This window comes from Platalea leucorodia (genome assembly GCF_965183815.1).
Source record: "Platalea leucorodia genome assembly, chromosome: 18".
In the NCBI taxonomy this organism is placed as follows: Eukaryota; Metazoa; Chordata; class Aves; order Pelecaniformes; family Threskiornithidae; genus Platalea; species Platalea leucorodia.
The window spans coordinates 1,903,117-1,923,221 of NC_138840.1; the positions used below are offsets into that span (position 1 = coordinate 1,903,117).

Sequence of the window (20,105 nt, forward strand, 5' to 3'; positions counted from 1 at the left end):
CCGTTTCAACTCTGGCTGACTTCTGTTTTTTCCTAATGCTGTCTCTGCATGCTTGGGTAATGCTTCTTCATTCATCACAGATGACTTGTGGTGTAATAATAGATGCTTAAGCTGGAACTTGGAAGATAAACCTTAAATGATAAAGGTGATTACCATCAGTTGCTTGAAACTGGGGCTCTGATTTTAATTTTTCAACCTTCAGGAGAGCTATCCTACACCTTGTCTTCCAGAAAAGATCTTAGAAATCTAATCATTCAGTGGAGTATGCTTGTGGCTCTGGAGAGCCTCTGTTCAGTCTTAATGCAGTGCTTAGGAGTAGCAAGTCCTCTGTTTTCCACTGAGACTTCTACTGAGGATGTGTAGCACGTTCTGGCCCACAGAGACAGGGCTTTTAGTTAAGCCAGAAGCTGCAGCAGCATCCTGTTCATCCCCAGGGTCTTCTCTTCAGAGGCAGAATCACTTATCCGTGGATTGACTGTAAGGAAGTATCCTAGAAACAAAGTCATTTAGGTCATGCCTTTTCATTTCCAGCTCTTCCTTTTTCATGATGAAAAAAATTAAAAGGGCACAGTAGTACATACCCATGCTGTTAAAGCAGATCCTAGCGTTCAGTTGTGGTACAAGAATGCAAAGGTTAAGTCAGCGGTGGGTGTGTCACTGGAATGTGACAAAAAAGTTCGCATTTGGGAGCTGCCATTGGAAGCTTTCCTTATACCTTTGCGATGCTCAGTAGCCTTGTTGAAGCTTTCTGGTACATATAGGAAAATAGTCTCATAATTGGGAAATACATGTTCTACTTAGTATAAAACCCAAATCTTTTTCATTATAGGTGCAGATTCCGTTGTTACCTAGCTAAAGAGTTATATAATTGTTATCGAATGTGACTGGCAGCAAGTACTAGAGAGGATGGCATAGAGGAATCATCCGTACAGATCTGGCTAAAGAGGAAGTTTCAGCAGGTGATTCTGAAGGGGAGCAGTGTCAACCAGGGAAGGTGATGCAGGTCTTTGGGACAGATTTTCAGTTTTTACACGAATGAGCAGAAATGTAAGCATGCATCTACATCTTGAAATTGTAGTTTGGACAGGACTGGAGATAAGTATAGGGAAAGTTTGAAATATCCTCATATATATCCACATATATAATCTTTACATATGTGTTCTAGTCATTGTATAATCTGTGTCTTCTATAGTGCTGTTGTATACAATATTCCAGTCTTTGAGCTGACAGTATCTCAAAACTTTTATCATGTTTTTAAAGCACATGATCTTGAGAACTAAATAGTGGATATAGTATCAAATATAGTAGTGTCAAAAATTAGATAATTCATTTTTGAGAATAATAACCTTGAGTGATAGGAAAATTTCAGTAATAATCAAGAAAAAAGAACCTTGCACTGATTGCAGAGTAGCTGAGTCACTAATTTTTGGCAGCCATGGAGTGGGGGAGGTGTCTTCGTTCTTAGGATTCTCTCAAAAAGGTAGATCCATCAGAAATAGGGAAACTCATTTCATGATGCACTAAGTCTCCAGGCAGACACTACCTGCGGAACAGTATTGGGATTCTAAGACATTTTACCACAATAGTGGAAGAATCAACATCTGAATATAGGCAGTTGGAAAAGTTTGCTTGTTATGCTTACAATATGTACCCAGAGATGAAGTATGACTGTTATTTGTGAACCTCAGTGTTTCAGTCTGGGAAAATGCCAGACAAGAAAGATCTACAGAGCTAGAAGATCACCACTGGCCCAAAAATGAATGCTTAGAGTGGCCAGCTGCAAAGTGGAAGAGGAATCCTAATTAGAGCAATGAGATGCTGATATAACTTCCCTGTCGACACAGGGTATACTTTGAGTTAGGGGTGAAAAACAATTGGAAAAGAGCCATCTGATAGAGTTACGGGGATAGGCTTAGCACTGTTAACAGCACCTCGCAAGCTCTTTTTGTTCTGGTTAGCAATCATCCAAGAGCTTTCCCAGTCTTTCTGAAGTGTGTACTTTTTTCCTTCTCCTCGTGCTGATCTTTCTCTTATACTCATCAGTGCTTTCTCTCTATCCTTTCTTTAACCTAGACTGTGTTTTACAGATGTTAATATGTGATGCTTGCTCTTTCCAGCACATGCAACTGTCATCACCTAACTGATATTTCCACGCTGGCAGCAGCACGCACTATTTAAGTGTGTATCTTCAGTACAGTCAAATACCACCATTCCTGAGGAGGGAACGTGGAGGGCGAGGTGCTGATCTCTTCTCCCTGGGATTCAGTGATAGGATGCGTGGGAATGGTTCAAAACTGTGCCAGAAGAGGTTTAGACTGGACACTAGGAAGCATTTCTTTACTGGGAGGGTGGTCAAACACTGGAACAGGCTTCCTAGAGAGGTGGTCGATGCCCCATGCCTGTCAGTGTTTAAGAGGCGTTTGGACAATGCCCTTAATAACATGCTTCAACTTGGTCAGCCCTGAAGTGGTCAGGCAGTTCGACCAGATGATCGTTGTGAGTCCCTTCCAACTGAAATAGTCTAGTCTGTTCTATTCTAGTCACGCTGGCCACTTTAAAAGATAAGTTACTGTCTATCTACATCACTGAGCTATGCCAAGCCTTCTAAAGCCTTGTGATTGTGTAGAGCCATCCTACCGTCGGGGTGGTCTCTTGTCCCATTGGCCAGTTTCTGGAGCTTTGATGAACACACCTTCCAGTAAGGAAATCTTCATGCGCCCATAAATTGGTTTGCTTTCTTCATGCAAGAGAAGTTGATTGTCATCGTGATTTGCCAGCTCTTCTTGTAGCTCTTTGGCCAGACATCCTGGCAAAGTGACTTTGTGTTGTACAGACCTTGGCGTCTGACCATTTGAGAGTGCTAAGGGTATTAAATTTCTTTTTACAAGGGCTCTTCTCAGCTACTTTTTTGTTGTACTCTTGAAGTGTCACTCTAATTTAGGGAATGTGATACCATGATACCTTTTTTTTGAGCACTGCTCTAAGAATTTATGTGCACCCTGCCTTTCTCATTCCTCTGATTTGGGGAATGGTAGCATTTTGAGTTTGTTACAAGGTGTTGTGAAATGAGACTGCACTGGAGAAGGTAATCTGAGTCATTGCTCTGGTTTCTTTTAAAATTTTCTCTGTACTACTCAAGTGTCTTGTCCCTGAGGCTTTGAGCTTTGGCGACCTGTATTTTTTCTTTTTTATTTATGAATAGGTTATTAAAAAAAAGTTTGTTCTTTTGACTCCTAGGTTCCAAAAGAGAAAGATGAAATGGTGGAGCAAGAATTTAATCGTCTGCTGGAAGCCACCTCCTATCTCAGTCATCAGCTGGATTTTAATGTTCTCAATAATAAGCCTGTCTCCCTAGGTCAGGCTCTGGAGGTTGTCATACAGTAAGTGACTTCCATCTTCGTGGTAGACTTTCCTATTTTGTGGAGGATTTTCCAAAAGATACCTGAAACAATTGTGATGCTCCTAGGGTAAGCATGACCCACTTAATACAGCTGTTTGGTCTCTCTGAGTTCTCGTTTGTGTATGTGATTCGTGTTTATTGAAGCAAAATATGCCAAAGATGGTTAAAGGAGCAAACATCTTTTCTTGAAAGCTTCCTGAAAATCACTACTACAGTAACTGATAGTGGATAATTGACTTAGTATGAATTGGTGTACGTACAGCCCACTTATGCTACTTGAAAGCTAATAGCATTTGTAATATGCCCTTTAATAATAGTAGGTAACTTCAGACTCAAGTTTTAGCTAGTCAAGTATCCCTTATTTACAGAAACTTGTATTAATTTTTTAATTGCCATACAAGTATTTACTAAAATATCCCATGACATGTGCTATGATCGCATTACACTAATTAGATTGTGATAATGAGTTTTCTCAATAACGCTAGGATTTTATGCTGAACTGACTCTCACTTTTCACCTTTTCCAGATTGCAGGAGAAGCATGTGAAGGATGAGCAGATTGAACACTGGAAGAAAATTGTGAAAACACAAGAGGAATTGAAAGATCTTCTTAACAAGGTCAGATGATGACATTTAGAACAAGAGGATAGCATTGTGTTCCTCAGAAAGTGGCAAAATGTACAAAAACTTACATGGAAAAATATCAGAAAGTTGCCATTAATGCTGTTCTTAAAGGTATCTGTTAATTTAAGACCTGCCTAGAAGCACTGTTATGACAAAGGAGTCTCCATTTTTGAGGAGGAGCCCATCAGTGATTAGGCAGAAGACTGTAAAACATAAATAGGGAGAGGACAGACATGATGAAGTGTTGCCTCATAGCTTCCTTTAGAGATGTTGATAATGACTGAGGCTTTGGTGGGGTTATTTTAAAATGTTTACTTTCTTTACCACAGATCTGATTGGTAGTGTAGAAACAGTGTTTTAGGCCTACTTACAATGTTTTGGGTTGTGGTAGATGACATCTTTACTTCTCCATGTAAGCTTCTCAAATTCAAAATGTCTTGAGGACAGCTCTCATATTGTAAATTATTTGCAACATATTTTGTAAGAAATCAGTGATGTTGGGTTTAAGCCATGTTGTTCTGGGGTTGGTGGTATTTATTGTGGTTTCTTGGAGGTAGAATTGCATATAAGTAACATCTGTCAAAACCAGGAAATCTCTTTGGTATAATGGCATAGTTTGAGGTGAATATCCATTTTACACAGTAACTTGCATGAAATCTATCTTCCTTCATTTTTTTTTTCTTTCCTTTCTTCCTCCCTTTTCCTACTCCACCTGAAAAAGATGGTGAATTTAAAAGAGAAGATTAAAGAACTTCATCAACAGTATAAGGAAGCATCAGAAGTGAAGCCACCTCGGGATATTACGGCAGAGTTCCTTGTGAAAAGCAAACACAGAGATCTCACTGCACTTTGCAAGGTAAAGGATGACATACGTACAGTCAGTGGTTTCTGAGGACTTCAGCAGCCAGATAAAATTAGCCAATATAAATGTTCCCACATCTTTTGCTCTCATCCAGTGCTCTCAAGAGAATGTGATGGATGGTAACTCTGGGCTGTCATACTGATAACAGGGCTGCATTAAGTACCTTTAGGTACCCATCTTTCATGGCTCATGATGGAGAGTATTAAGATGTTGAAGGCTAAGTTTTAGTTAACAGTGTGTGCTGGCTCTGTCAGCAGTTAATGTTTTGAAGGCTAAATTTTAGGTCAAACTTGGGTCGTTAGTACTGCTGGGTCTCACAGTAGTCTGGAAATAAAATCTGTATTTGAAGAGAGATGCTCTTTCTCTAAGATAAAAAAGGTGGTTTCCTGAGGAAAAAACTTCTTTCTATCCAAAGATTATCATTCACAGAGCTCTGTCTTGACAAGCAGAGTTAGTCCCCCCCTCTGTGTGTATCATGATGTAGAAATATGCCTTAAAAAGGAAACCTTATAAACTGTTCTTTCTATGGCAGTGAAAGACACCTTGCTAACCCAGGTCAGATAGAAGCAAGGATCATTTTTTAGTTACTTCTTCAACAGAAGATACGTACTTTTATTTCGAAGCTCGATGTGTTTGTGTATGCATAAGTAGTAGATCTTCTGTTTTGTCACCAGTGAACAGCTTTGTGCTCTTGTCACTGTTATTGGACACTCCAAATTATTCTGCCTTGAAGGAAAATGATTGTTGCCTTTATACCTAGTTCTACTAACGTTTTTTAAAATGAGAAAGAAAAAAACCTCTGAAAGAAGCTTGAATTAGGTCATGTCTTTGCCTTTTGCATGATTGCTTCTGCTTTGCAAAACTGTGTTCGATATTAACTATAATCTTTTAAGAGAGAAAGAAGAATAGAAATAACATTTTGTGCAATATGAAAAAGCTGTTAGTACCATAGGGACCCTTTAAAATACCAGGACTGTAATGGACCTTCATGTTCGCCAAATCTGAGTGTTTAAATTCCTGAAATATTAGCATACTAATCTGTTCTGCAGTGTGGTGTAGACTTCTGTATATTCGAACAGCAGAAGGACAAAATGTGGTGGATTAAATGTTTAAAAAATAAAGAACTTGATTTAGATTGCACTAAAACCATGAATCTTCCACTGACTTCTCTTGAGATTAGGTCTAGTCTGATGCTACTTGATGTCTTTAAGTCCTTTTACATGTAAGCTGATTTTAATGTTAGCTTTTAATCTTATTAGGAGTATGATGAATTGGCAGAAACACAAGGAAAGCTGGAAGAGAAGTTACAAGAACTTGAAGCCAATCCACCGAGGTAAAGATACAAACTATAAAAATAAATACTCAGGAAAGCAGGTTTTTTGCTGCTTTTCACTGAGTTTCAAAAATGCTATGGTAAGCTTTCTTTTAATTATGGTAACTCAAGGGGTTAGGAACGTACAAACACGAAGTTTGAGCTCACTCGGTTTTAGAACTCATCTTCCTCGTTTTTAGAGGTGACTTGGACAGAAAAGGTGGCTCTTAGCTAGGGTGTGTTACAGTATAAATCCTTACTGTAACCAGTAATCTGAGATTTGAAAACCCCATCAATAATGATAGCATACTAATCCTGCTTGTTTTTGCAGAATATTGTTTTGTGCTCTGTGTGATTATGCTAGGTTTTTAGTCGTCTTCTTTACACATGCTACTTCAGCCATTATTTATGTAACTTTTTTTTATTTCTGAAGTGATGTTTCTAGCTTCACTTGCAATATTTTATATGAACTCTAGTTTGAAAATGTGAATTTGCCTGTTTTTGATATTCAGCTTTCATGAAGGATGTCTGAATGTTTGAAACAGAATCTGCTTGTGTTCTTTTTTTAATTTTTTTATTTCTCCACTAAGGAGGGACTCAAACAAAAAAGACTGTGAACAAAAGTAATGCATTTGCAACATCCTACTCTAGCAAACTAAATGTCTTTTGTGTTATGTGCTTTTTTTTTTTTTTTTTTTTTCTTCCTAGTGATGTTTATCTATCATCAAGAGACAGGCAAATACTTGACTGGCATTTTGCAAACCTAGAATTTGCTAATGCTACACCCCTATCAACGCTTTCATTGAAGCACTGGGACCAGGTAGCTAATTAATGTGTTCATTCAGCAATACACTAGAAATTTAAGCTATATTTATTTCATTCTCATGGAAGCTTCTCTATGTTAACAGTTTCTAAACCCTTAAGTGCTATCTGCTTGTATGCGATACTGAGCTCTTACATGATGATTATTTGCTGATGAAATTCCAGACAGCTTTCTGTTAGTGCCAAAGCAGTCTCTAATAATACTGTCTACTGAAAGTTCCTGTACTTACCACTTGACTAATAAACAGAAAGGGTTTCAAATTTGACTCACTCTTTGAAAACAAGTTTTTGAAAAAAATGTTGTCATTGTGTAAAGTTGCTGATTACTTTCTATCGAATGATATGATTTCATTATAAATGCATGCTTGTTATGCATCTTCATTTTAGGATGATGACTTTGAATTCACAGGCAGTCACTTGACTGTGAGGAATGGATATTCCTGTGTGCCTGTAGCCTTGGCAGAAGGGTTGGATATTAAATTAAACACAGCAGTTCGACAGGTTCGCTATACAGCATCAGGTAAATGAAACCACCTCCTCTGGAAAACTGCTCTGAGGGAGTATGATCATAGAAATAAGATTTCTGTGCTTCTGGAAGCAGATGTGAAGACTGATCTAAAAACCTTCCCATTATATGTTTTGGGTTAGATAAACAGCCACATTTCTTATTGTGATTAATTGTATAGGAAGCTGTTAGAGATTTATTAATCTTTAATGTTTTTTGCTTATTTCTGTGGCTGGTTTGACACCATCCTTTTCAGTTGTATTTGCTGATGCACAAGTTCACATTCATTCTCCCACTTCTTCACTTCATTGATCGACTGCTTAAGACTTGGTGCCACAGGACATGGTATTAGAAGTATAAATGAATGTAATATGGACTCAAATAAATGGAAGGAGTGTATCTTTTTGTTGTTCGTCAAAACAGCGGGCTCAGGAAGCTGTCAACTGGGAGAGTAACTCAATGAGAGGCTCACTCTCTACTTGCTATTTGTTTATGCATATATTTAAATATCATTTCCTGGCCTAGATGAACCTTTAGGCTTATCCTAGTATGGCCATTTTCAGATGCTGTGTAAATTACGCTTTCTGGAATTGAGCTATGTGGCCAGTAACGTTCACTTGCCTACAAGTTAAATAATTGTTAGTGTAAAGCTGTCTCCATAAGCGAAATGTCTTCTGCTGTGGGTATATTTTTATGGTAGTTTCTTTAATTTTTAATCCACTTCTCTTGCCTCCTGGCCTATTAAATGATTGTTTTTCTCTCTCCTTTCCAGGCTGTGAAGTGATAGCTGTAAATACCCGATCTACTAGCCAGACTTTCATTTACAAATGTGATGCTGTGCTGTGTACTCTTCCCTTGGGAGTATTGAAGCAGCAGCCGCCAGCAGTACAGTTTGTGCCGCCTCTTCCCGAATGGAAAACTTCCGCAGTGCAGCGTATGGGCTTTGGCAACCTTAACAAGGTGACTTGGTCATTGAGGGAACTGCAGCAGACCAGGGGTTGCGATAGGTGGAATCTGAAATGTGTGTGGAATATTTATGGTGGATGAGAGGAAGAATGTTTCTTCCACTGCTGTTTTGCTAGATTTTGATGCTGAAAATTATCTGAAGGACTCTAAGGACCTCTCATCTATTTCCCACACAATTTTTAAATAGTTAAATTTCAGGGGCAGGTTGACTCTATGTCTGCTGTAGCTTGTTAACCAGCAAGTTTGTAAACTATGAGAGCATACTAACCTATGGAAGGCAGTATAGGTATGCACCTTTATGTATTATGTATACGCAGTATGTATTCACCAGATTTTCCTTTCTTGACCTTTCCAGTGATAAACATCAATGAGTGTATTTATTTTATTTTTATTTTTATTTTTATTTTTATTTTTATTTTTATTTTTATTTTTTCTGTGCACTCTTCCTAACTCTTGATACTTTTTTTTTCTAGGTTGTGTTGTGTTTTGATCGTGTCTTCTGGGATCCAAGTGTCAATTTGTTTGGTCATGTTGGTAGCACTACTGCAAGCAGAGGAGAACTCTTCCTGTTTTGGAACTTGTACAAAGGTAGCTGTGGTGCATGTCTACTTCTACTTGTGCCAGTGTCTTATTTGTGTACTTTCAGATCTAGAAAAGAGCACTTTTAAAGATGCTGTTACTGTTCACATGTGCATATGATAGGAAGATAGTATTTGTAGGAAGACAAATGGAAGCAGAGAGCACCACTGACTTGCAAACAGTTCTGTAGTAAATTAGGGCAGGACACGGATGAGTATGAGTTTACTAATGCTGAATTCCAGGCTATGTCTGTTAAATTGCATTGCTTGCGATCTACTGTAACACTTGCATTTTTATAGGCTACTTTATTGTCTCGCACCTTGGTGAAGTTGTCCTGTGTTGTCTTAGTTAAGTATCGACTTTGTCAGGAGAACGTAGTGAGTTCTCCAAGAAAGGGTGATTTGTCTCTGCAGCATTCCTGAATTAAAACCTGTTTCTTAGTTCATAAGTCTCTCTGAAATAAAGTTTCTCTCTGGCCACTTGGAACGTTGTTTGAGCCCTTCCCCTCTTTCACTAAGCTTCTCATGCAAATGGGACTGGCATCCAGTTTAGCCTCAGTTTTGAAAACCTCAGCTTACTGGATGTTTTTCAAGTTGAACTGACAGTTTGAAGCCAGACTTCTTTCATGGGGCTGTCTGTCTAATTTGGGATGATTTGATAACTGTAGATGAGCCTCTTTCATCTACGACCTCAAGTCCTTTCTTGTATTGGCGACTTTGCTGCCCAGGATTTCAAACTTAAGTGTCTAGGCACTAACCAAGATAAATTACATTTTTTTCAGATGTAAGGGGTGCTGTTGACTTGTATATTCTCTTATGCGACTGAGCTGCAGAACTCAATGCTCGGAGGTTATCCTGTTGAGTTTCTCAGGGGGTGCAGCGCAGCCTTTACAGAGTATTGAACACTCAGATTCCAGTGGAGCAGACTAGAGGCTGTGTGATAGCTCCATTCCTCTTGCTGAGCATTACCATTCCAGCTTGATGAGCTGCAGGCCCGTCCATATGGTTAAGATGCAGTGTGCCCTGGAGGAAAGGCAAGCTGTGGCGTCTCCAGTTTGTTGAATGGATGACCTTGTTTCCTGTTTTGAGCAGCGAAGCGGCTGTGACTGTAGCCTGTGGGTCTCAGACTGACAGATAATTTTAGAACTCCTCTTTAGAAAATGCATAAGTAGGGAAAAGGTATTGCTCTGCCTGTTTCTACAGCTGGACTTTGCCATTAGTAGTTTTGTTTTATCCGCAGCTGGTGTCTGCCACAAGAGGTTGTTGAAAGATATTTTCAGTAAGCATAGTGTTTTTGTTCATTGCCATTTACCATACTAAAAGCAAAAGTGTACATACAGTGAGCACTATTAAATGAGTTATTGTTCTTGCAGATGACTGTTTAAAGTACCAGTGGGTTTTCTTCCACTCTATCATGGGCAGGCCAGATTTTTCTTTTAACTGGAGAAAACCGCTGCGCAAAGAAGGTGCTGTTCTAGGGTATTAATTGTTAAAATGTTTGATAAGACTTGACTGGGGAAATACAAGTAATGAACCTTGGATAACAAGGCTGTTCATGTATCTGCTTTTGTGGCTTTAAGATGGCTCTGTTACACACTTAACAAGTAGCGTTGAGGTTTTGGTTTACATGGAAAGACCATCTCACATACAAAGGTTTTGCTGCTAGATGCAAAACTTTCCTCCTCATGCAAATAGGCAGAGCACACAGAAATAAAATAGAAATGCAATAAAATCCTATGCTAAAGCACAAGTCAGGTGGCTGAAATTGAAAAAATCAATTACCATTTCTCATCGATAGTTAGGTGGCAGTTAACGTGATTACACTGAAATATTAAAGTAGACCTGACTGAACTTGTGAAGCTGTTATTTATTTCTTTCACATTCTGTATTTCTGTTGCCATAGCATTTTGGGCAGAGACTATTTAAACTGAACAGATTGGAGAGCAATTATTAATCCAGAAACAAAAAAACCTGGAAGTATCACAGCACATGCTGTGTTAGCTCTGTGGAAGTTCTTTAAAGGTCTCGTGTTGGCAGAGACCAGGTGGTCTCTGAGAAGTGTTTAAAGGTAGGGGGTGAATGGAGCGAAAGGCGGATGAAGAGACTGCACGTTTGTACTGCTGTGGGGTGACCTGTTGTAGCTCAGATAGGAATCCTGCCCGTGGTTTAAGTCTAGTTCAGGTAATGACTGCTGAGAAAACCGGTAGCCTCAGGAGCGCTATGTGTGTCCTGGAGCAGCTGGCCTGTGCTGTGGGTGCCTCTTGCTCTGTCGTGCTGTTGGGTTGGTGTCGTAGCCATGCAGACACACTTTAAGATGGAGAGACTCCATCAGCGCAGGGCAGAGGAACTCCTGGCAGAAATGCTCAGTGTTTTCTGGAAGTCCAGTGACATTTCAGGCTCTGTTTTCTTGCCTGGCTCTTCTGTTTTTCCTAGACACATGTGATGAAAAAGATGAGGCCCTTTCTCCGTCATAGTTTTGTGGTGACTCTCTGTTCTCTGGCTAAGCCACGTTCTCGGCTTGCTGTTTGGTATCAAGGCTCAGTAAAGATCACTGCCTCAAGGAGAGGATTTTTGTGGAGCAGTGACACATGCTCATCATGCAACAAGGTTTTCTGAGCAGCGCTTTGGTATTTGCGTAGCAAAATAGTCACTGTTGTGCTACAGCCTTGCGTCTCTCTGTTACAGTTCTGAATTAATCCAGGTGACTGAATAGCAACATTTTCAGGTCTGTAAATGCTTACGAAACAGGGTCTCATGCTTGGAAAGGCAGGATTTCCATAAAAATATTTTGGGCATGTCTGAATACAAGTTTTCATGAACAAATTCACTGGAAGCTGCATTTTGAATATGTAGTTGTTCCATCAAGAAAAAATATGTTGACTGAATAACAGCTGAAAAGTTCAGGGATCTCATTGTGTCAAGGATGGCAAACTAGGAAAAACTTTGCTGCTGAAATTACAGGAAAAAATTCCCAATGCCTATGGATGATAGGAAACCAGTTTTTTGTTCAATTGTTTGGAAGACTAGGCTTAATCTTTCAGAAACTGGAGTTTAACTAGAGGAGCAATCCTGTATCTTTTTTCTCTAATAAACTGCTTCTAGTCCCAGAGGTCCTGCATATTGAAGTGTCTTTGTAGTATCTTGAGTAGTGTAATCTTTGTAGTAATAACAGCCTTACTAGTCTAGCTTCTTCAGAATTCCAAAGACTTTTGTTTTTAACTAGAATATATTATTGGGTCTTCTAGCCTGTGTATCACAGCTGAACTTCAGCCAGTTTTCTTAAAGAGCAGTACCTTGATGGGAATGTGTACCAGGAGATCTCTGTATATACCAGGAGATAAGGAACTCACTAATCATATTGGAAACCTGCACAAAAGTTAAAGCCAAATTTTTAACAAGGACTTTATTTCCCATTTCAATATGCATGACATCTGTTTCTAGCTGTAGTTTTTCCTTTGCTAAATTTAGGAGTTCATAAATATCTCCAGGAGGAGAAAGATCAACTGAGAGAGTTTTCACTAAGTAACTGTGCTCGGGCCTGAGTTGCTTCTTGTAAATGCATGTTTCTTGCCATTGGGTTATTTTGGTAGCTCTTCAATAGTTACCTAAGATTTTCCTTGAATTTGTGACTACCAAAAATGTATGCTTAGTCTTACCATAGCTGGGCAGAGGTAAAATGACCTCATCTATTTGTTTGTATATCCTATAATCACATTAGCACTCCTCACCACAGCATCACGTGGGCAGCTGAGTTATGTGATGTCTGTCCATTTGACTTCTGAATTCTTCTCAGAATTGCTGCTTTTCTGGATATCGTTCTATTGTTCATAGTTTCCACTCCATTGAGATTATTTAATGTGAATGTGCATTGGTAATGAAGAAATCTAGATACCTGGTATGAGTGAAGTACTTACACAGGTAACTGAACTGCTATGCTGATGTTAATCATACTTCAATTAGATTGTTTGGAAAGTATCGAGTTCCCTTAAATGTAGCACAGATGACTGTTAAATCCCAGCGGAAACTCCTATGTCGAACAAGTGATGTCTTCACTGAAGAAAACCTTTCCTCTCTTCTGCATACTGTACTTCCTGATGTGTGTATTTAATTTTTAATACATCAGCTCTCTTGAGAATTCTAAATAGTACCATAGCATATATTAATTCATTTTCTTTTTGGTAATTTGACATGATGGTGGAAGATTTAGGACTGCTTTTGTTGGGTTTGTTTCGTTTTTAACCTCATGACTTAGCTGCAGATCTACACCTATTCAAGTCCAACTTGTCTGATTAAAATGTTCGATTTCAATAATTCAATTGTTTTTTCTCTCTCCTTCCCCAACCCCCTCACCCTGCCCCCAGCACCAATTTTGTTGGCCTTGGTAGCAGGCGAAGCAGCAGGGATCATGGAAAATATCAGTGATGACGTCATTGTTGGACGGTGCCTTGCCATCCTCAAAGGCATCTTTGGTAGCAGCGCTGTGCCACAGGTTAGTACAGACAGCCTCTTTGGGTGACTCCTCTGCAGTTCGGAATGTGCTGCAATTCTCAGTAGCTTGGCCGCAGTATTGAGCTGTTTGGTGTATGTACCGCCTTTTGACTGTTCAGGGTGTTTGGGGAAGAGAGGTTGTTTGTGGGTCTGGGGTTGGTTTTTTTTTTTTTTTTGTGGGGTTTGGGTTTGTTGGGGTTTTTTTGTGAAGATTGTCTTAGACCGAGTAAGACTCTAGCTTTTCCAGAGTGTGAAATACTTCAGTTAATTTTCTACTTTTTACATTTCTGGGGTTACAGCAGAGCTTTCCGTGGCTAGTGACAGCACTGCTTAGGTACTCCCTGCCATGCTCTGCACCTTCTCTTAAGTACAGTAAAGCTCTTGACCAATGAACTCCAGAAAGAAACTGGTTTGGCTGGAAAATAACTGAAGGGAAGGAAGGGAGTAAAGGCAATCTTCCATCTGTATCAGTTCCCTGTGCAGCTAGCCAACGGTTATTTAGGCACAGTAAGTGTAACAGGAATGGTTAGTGAAGGGGGGAGTTTAGAAAATACTTAAATATTACTCAAAAAAAAGAAGCTTGTGTACTTAGGACATCGATTTGGAAAGCCATATAGCTGTTCAACCTACAGTGTGTGTGACTGAGTTGAATACTTGGTCTGTTCTCCTAACAGGCAGTGTGGAAGCTGTTCTTACATACGGCATTGGTTGGAAAGAAATAGCTCTGCTCCACTGGGATTTCTGTGTAGTAAAGTAATAGAAAAAAATGTTAACTTTACTATATCAGTCTCCTCTGAGCATTTGGCCAGGTGTAAATTGGACTGTTTACTTGCTTGGTATTTCACATGAGGAGTAGATTTAATCCATTGTCTTTGTTGTAGAATATTTGTAGAGCTCTTTTTGAACACAGCTTTATCATCCCTAGTATTTTAATGCTTTCTGTATGGCAGACAAATCCTCACAGCTGACTGTAAGCATGGATTTTTAGTTAATGAGTGGATCTCATATTTTGGAAATGCACAATCAGTTGAATTTTACGTCTCAGACTGGAGAACACAAGAGAAGGAAACCCCAGGCTTGCCTTCCTGATAAATCCCCAGCTCCTTCTCTGAACTCTCGGAGGACAATTTCAGTTCATAATGAGATCTTTCTTTGAGAGGAGCTCTGAGACTCTTCTGTCTGCAGGTGCTGTAGAAACCATGTAGTGTGTAGAAATCACTCTCGAGTGAGCCAAGAGTGAAGTGTTTTACTGCGGCTGCTCTCTAGTAGGGTTTTCAAGTGAAAAAAATACACACTAGCAAATTGCAGAATCTCGAGAACTATGGATTCTACTGTAGATAAACATCAAATTTAGAGAACTTATTTGAACTTTTAAAATATTTCAGCGCATTAACAGATAATCCCCTGTGAATGACTCCGTATCTGGTCAGTCATTCAAAGGCGGCAGTTATCGGTTGTGATGACATCTCTGAGTCTCTGTTTTAACATATTCACAGTTCGGGTGCTTATGTACTACGAGCACTTGATAGCGGAGAGGTTTGCTGGAGGCTGTCTTCTGGACAGCCATTCATCAGTCTGGATAAACTGCACTCTCATCCGTTGTGTTGGATAAACAACGGTGTCTGTTGCTGTGCGAGTGCAGTTCCTTGTGTCTGCCCAAAACAGGGAAGCGGAAAAGTTAAACAAAAGCAACAGTTCATTGCAATGTGAGCCATCCTCCTCGTTCCTGTGCTACTTCTTATTACTGTCTTATTTTTTCTTTCTGATTTGGTTTTCATTTCCCAAAGGCAGATATAACCACTTTTTCACCTTGCTGTTCTTCAGCACATGGAAATTTTTTCAACTGTGCTGAGCAGCTAACCTCTGCAAGCTTCACGTCCTCTCTAGAGCAGGGTTCCAGTTTTGTATCGCTTCTGTTGTAGTACATGTTTTATCCTCTAACCATCCTTCTCTTTGTTCACAGGGAATCCTAATTACAGCGTTTGCTTGTCAGGATGAAAATAAAAGTTGACTCATACCCACACACGGGTGTGTGGGCACATGCACACCACAGTTAATGTTTGGACTGGTGCAGTCTCAGTGCTGGGGAACCGGTACTTTCGTGTTCTGCTCTACAATTATGTCTGGGTTAGCCATACCTTCAATACTACCTCAGTGAAGTAAAATTTCTATCTGGCTTTATTCCCTGTTAGTCTGCAATGCTTCATGTGATGACTAGAGAGAATTAAGAAATTTATGAAATGCCTCAAAGTTTTCTTTGTCAGATATACGTGTGATCACATACAGTGCCATCACAGTGGTCTCCATCCAACAAGAAGGGAAATGTGAGGTTACTTTTTTCTCAAAAGCAGTCAATATGTGAGGGCTGGCTCATCACTCCATTCCGTAGCTTTTGGATAAGAAAGTGCTGAAAATTGTGGTGAGGAATTTTCTCAATTAAGTCATCAGACCATATTGGGAGATGTGGTCTCCAACCCCCAGTGGTGTCTTACACCTTGAAACATGGCCCCAGTCCTCTGTGGCCTTGCCACAGACTTAGCAGAAGGCATCAAATATAGTCCAGCTGAGGCCAGCCTCGGAGAGATCATCTCAGGTCTGTTGGTGTTAGGGTCCAGGAGACTTCCCTTGCCATGAGGTGCTACAGTGCCTGCTGGACTGGCTTCTGGATAATGCCCTTACTAGATAGAACCTATTTCTCTTCCTTTGTGGGAAGATGTGTTCAAGTAGAAACAATTCCATGAAATATCTTTGTGCCTGAGGAGAGGAGATGAGGTTCCTGCCTTGACGTTTGCATTTTTACAGGGTGTGATTCCTGTTAAAACTCAGTAACACATTTGAACAGAGTCCGGGCTATTTTAAGATTCACACCCATCAATGTTATGTCTGCAAGGTTATGAAGACGTCCCATTTTCTCTTGACTGCTGTTACGCCTTAGAGTGATACTGGTTTGAGTTCTGGTGATGCTCTCACTGTTGCATCTTTCAGTGGAATATCTTTCATCATGACTATTACCTTGGCAAACCAGATGGATTGGAGAAATATAGGTGTTTGTGTAGGTGCCCTTCATGCAGTCGTTTTCTCAGATGAATTACAGAGCTTATATAGGCCTATATCATAGCCAGAGCAGAAGAGATACTCGGATGAGCTGTGGCTGAAAGAAAGTAAAGGAGTAGGAAGTGTGCATTGTCATTATGTTGATAATAGGAGAAGAAACAGAGCAAACAGTACACAGTGTGCACGTAGAGCTGACTACAAAGTCTGAGTTCCAGTGCAGAAGCTATGTGCGGTAGGTTGTCGCAACGGCGGAAGGAATTAAGGTATTGCCACCAAAGACAAATTATTTACCTTAGTATGTGTTGTCTTGGAATATAAACTTGGAGTTCCACCATTAACATTACTCCAAGGACTTTGTGTCTTTTATTCTTGCAATTTGCATCTTTTATATTTTGCGCAAACTGTAGAACTTGCACTGTGTCAACAGCTGAAGTTTCTGTCTTTTCTCACTCAGCCTAAAGAGACTGTGGTGTCCCGCTGGCGGGCTGACCCGTGGGCCCGGGGATCGTACTCCTATGTAGCAGCTGGATCTTCTGGAAATGACTATGATTTGATGGCTCAGCCAATTACTCCAGGGCCAGCCATTCCAGGTGCTCCTCAGGTGAGAGATGTCTCCATTCTTTTTAGAAAAACCTCAAAACAGGATGATTTTTCTAAGTAATTTGCCCACGAATCTAAACACAAGTTTAGATAACTTGTGTCTTCTGATGAATTATTAGAATCTGTAAAATAATTCAGATTTCTATCCGTGAATTCTGCCTTCCCAGGTTTGGTGTCATTTGTTTACTAGAAAAAGAGCGGTTTCATTCAGAAAGTCAATTTGGTAATATCTGAAGAGAGTATTATAATATTATACATTTATTGTGTTTCATACGCCATATTTATGTTGTCCATCACCATATTTAAGTGAGTTGTAGTGATCTGAAAGAGAGTGAAGGCCAGAGTGAGAGCGAGAGGAATCAAAAGGTCTCTCCCAAGTTGGGAGTGAACTCAAGGAAGGCGTAAGTCATCTCCAGTTCACTTTGAGAGGATGAAGTTGTTTTTCTAGTGATACAAGTCATTAATAAACATAGCTATGGATAAAATGATTCTCTGCAGAGTATAATATATGAAAGTCTGTTTTTCTCCTACTTTTTATTACACTGTCAGTAGTTGGTTTAGGTCTCAGTTTAAAGAGAAACTGCTAATTTAAGTGAATTGCTGAAGTTTTTGTTTGCTTACTGTGTTAGAGTTCATGTCCCAGGATCAGAAACCATCATTATTCTTCAACACGTTTAACAGTTTGGCTGCAGAATTATAGATACAACATTCAAACACTTTTTCACTATACAGCTGGGGACATTAATCTCCTCTGCTTATCTGGTTCTGAAAGTATTGCTTTTCAAGTAGAGCTTTATTATCTTTGTATCATCGCAAAGATATCGGCAAATAATTGCAAAATATTTCCTCATGTTACAGTCATTACGAACATGAAACCCTCCTGTGAAATGAAAGGTGTATATAAAGATTTTCTTGGTAATTTGTAGGACAGGTTAAAATATTTTTAATGTAGACTATTTTGTATGCACCACCTTCATGTTAATGGAGACTGTGGTGTGATTAGAGGACTTCTGACATTATTCTTAAAGTATCTGTTTGCTGCAGAATCTGAAAGAACGTGAACAAGCTGTAACAGTGTTCTCTGTTCCTCCTAGCCTATTCCTCGCCTGTTTTTTGCGGGAGAACATACAATTCGCAACTACCCTGCGACTGTTCATGGTGCTTTGCTGAGTGGACTGAGAGAAGCCGGTCGCATTGCAGACCAATTTCTTGGGGCCATGTATACTTTGCCTCGCCAGCCTACACCTGGGGTCCCCCAACAACAAGCTACCAGCATGTAAGAACAGTAGAAGGTGTCAGAAGAGGAGCAACAAGACCACAGTGCTGCTGTTGTCCACTCTTTGGGATGAAGATGTTCACGTAGTCTGTAACAGTATCTGCTGAAAGGACTCCGCCATGAGTTACTGCGTAATACTTCTGTTAGAATGGCCTTACAAAAACTTACTCAACCTTTGGCTTGGCATCCTTTTAAAAATCTCTTAGAGCTGTTTGGAGTGTCAGTGTACACAGAATCCTTTATTACCAAGCTGGTCAGGGACTTTTTTGACTCTGCAGATACTTTTTGAAAGTCAAGCTTGTAGCTGGAGGTTTTTTAGTTTTTTTTTTTTTCTACCTGTATGTGTATTTACAATTTGGTAATTGCACAAGGCCCTCTAGAAGCTGGTTGCTACGGATAGTAGCTTAGTGTAGAATTTATGTAAACTTCTTTCTTGGGTTTTTTTATTGTTTTGTTTTGAAGAATAATATTTTTTGACCAATTCTATTCTTATCTGGCATTTGAGAATTTGGTGCAACTGTTTCCCTACTAGTAACGGCAAATCACACCCCTCCAAAATGGTCCATTGGCTGCTACACCATATGCACCCTGTTTCAGAAAGAAAGCTGGTATTACTAAGAGTGTGCTAAGCATACTGTTTTATTAAATACTTTCAACAAGAGAAATAATAAGAACTGCAGGTAGGCACTCTGTGTACCTGTTGATTCCGTTCTGGCTGGGTTGATGAGATGATGTGGCAGCTGCCATTGTTACGCTTCTGAAAATCACTTTTGTTTGGCTGCTTTTCCAAATATTTTCCTTATTAATTCAGCACATAGAGCCTTCCTTTCATCGCACAGAGCAGTCTTATTTAAACATTTAGGTCCTTTTTTTTCCTCTCCGTTCCCCATTTAGCATTAGAGTTTTCTTAATTCTTCCAACTTTCCTCATCCTCCTCTTCCTAGAGTTTATTTCTATCTCATCTAACCATGGTCTCTGTTCACACTGTTTTTTCTACTTTTCAGTTGTTCTGTTCTCACTCTCTCTGACCCCAGGTCTCTACATGTGTAGTCTGTCCCCATTTCCTTCTGTCCTTGCACCTTCTGTTCTGCTAGAGGACCGGTACCTCCTCTTGTTCCATGCTCATCCCTCTGCAATTACATTGCCCACACTTTTCCTGAAGAAAACATGACTGCAGCCCCTCCTTGTTTATAGCTGTATTGTCTTTGGCCACAGACTCTCCATCTTCTAGCATTGTGGCTTCTACTGTTTTCTTGTGTCTCCTTCTTAGTAGCTGGAGATCATTCTTCCTCCTGACTATGTCTATTCTCTTCTGGTTGCTTTCTCATTAGATGTTGGTCTGTGAGGAGGCGGTATCTCCATAAGCAGTCCTTTGGACAAGAACGGGGAGGACTCTGATGTGGCAGGGTAATAGTCTGTGAGGGGGCACAGACTTGAGGTGTGTCGTGGTTTAACCCCAGCCAGCAACTAAGCACCACACAGCCGCTCGCTCACTCCCCCCCGGTGGGATGGGGGAGAGAATCGGAAGAGTAAAAGTGAGAAAACTCATGGGTTGAGATAAAGACAGTTTAATAGGTAAAGCAAAAGCCACACGCACAAGCAAAGCAAAGCAAGGAATT

General features: G+C 39.9%; 1 protein-coding gene across 4 annotated transcripts in view; it reads left to right on the top strand.

Annotated features, from left to right (window-relative positions):
• The window catches only part of KDM1A (lysine demethylase 1A), a gene marked incomplete at its 5' end in the record, with an annotated part of 59,234 nt that overhangs the window by 25,528 nt on the left and 13,601 nt on the right, over positions 1-20,105 (top strand). The window contains 11 exons of one of the 4 annotated variants that reach the window (XM_082329492.1): positions 3,238-3,380; positions 3,927-4,017; positions 4,745-4,879; positions 6,145-6,218; positions 6,906-7,017; positions 7,407-7,539; positions 8,297-8,484; positions 8,964-9,078; positions 13,430-13,557; positions 17,065-17,211; positions 18,305-19,924. In XM_082329492.1, coding sequence (XP_082185618.1) covers positions 3,238-3,380; positions 3,927-4,017; positions 4,745-4,879; positions 6,145-6,218; positions 6,906-7,017; positions 7,407-7,539; positions 8,297-8,484; positions 8,964-9,078; positions 13,430-13,557; positions 17,065-17,211; positions 18,305-18,490 — 1,452 coding nt within the window. In that variant the 3' untranslated portion in view covers positions 18,491-19,924. Of the gene's footprint in view, positions 1-3,237; positions 3,381-3,926; positions 4,018-4,744; positions 4,880-6,144; positions 6,219-6,905; positions 7,018-7,406; positions 7,540-8,296; positions 8,485-8,963; positions 9,079-13,429; positions 13,558-15,519; positions 15,704-17,064; positions 17,212-18,304; positions 19,925-20,105 lie in introns of those variants that run through there. The other 3 variants (XM_082329495.1, XM_082329493.1, XM_082329494.1) reach the window with 3 other exon arrangements.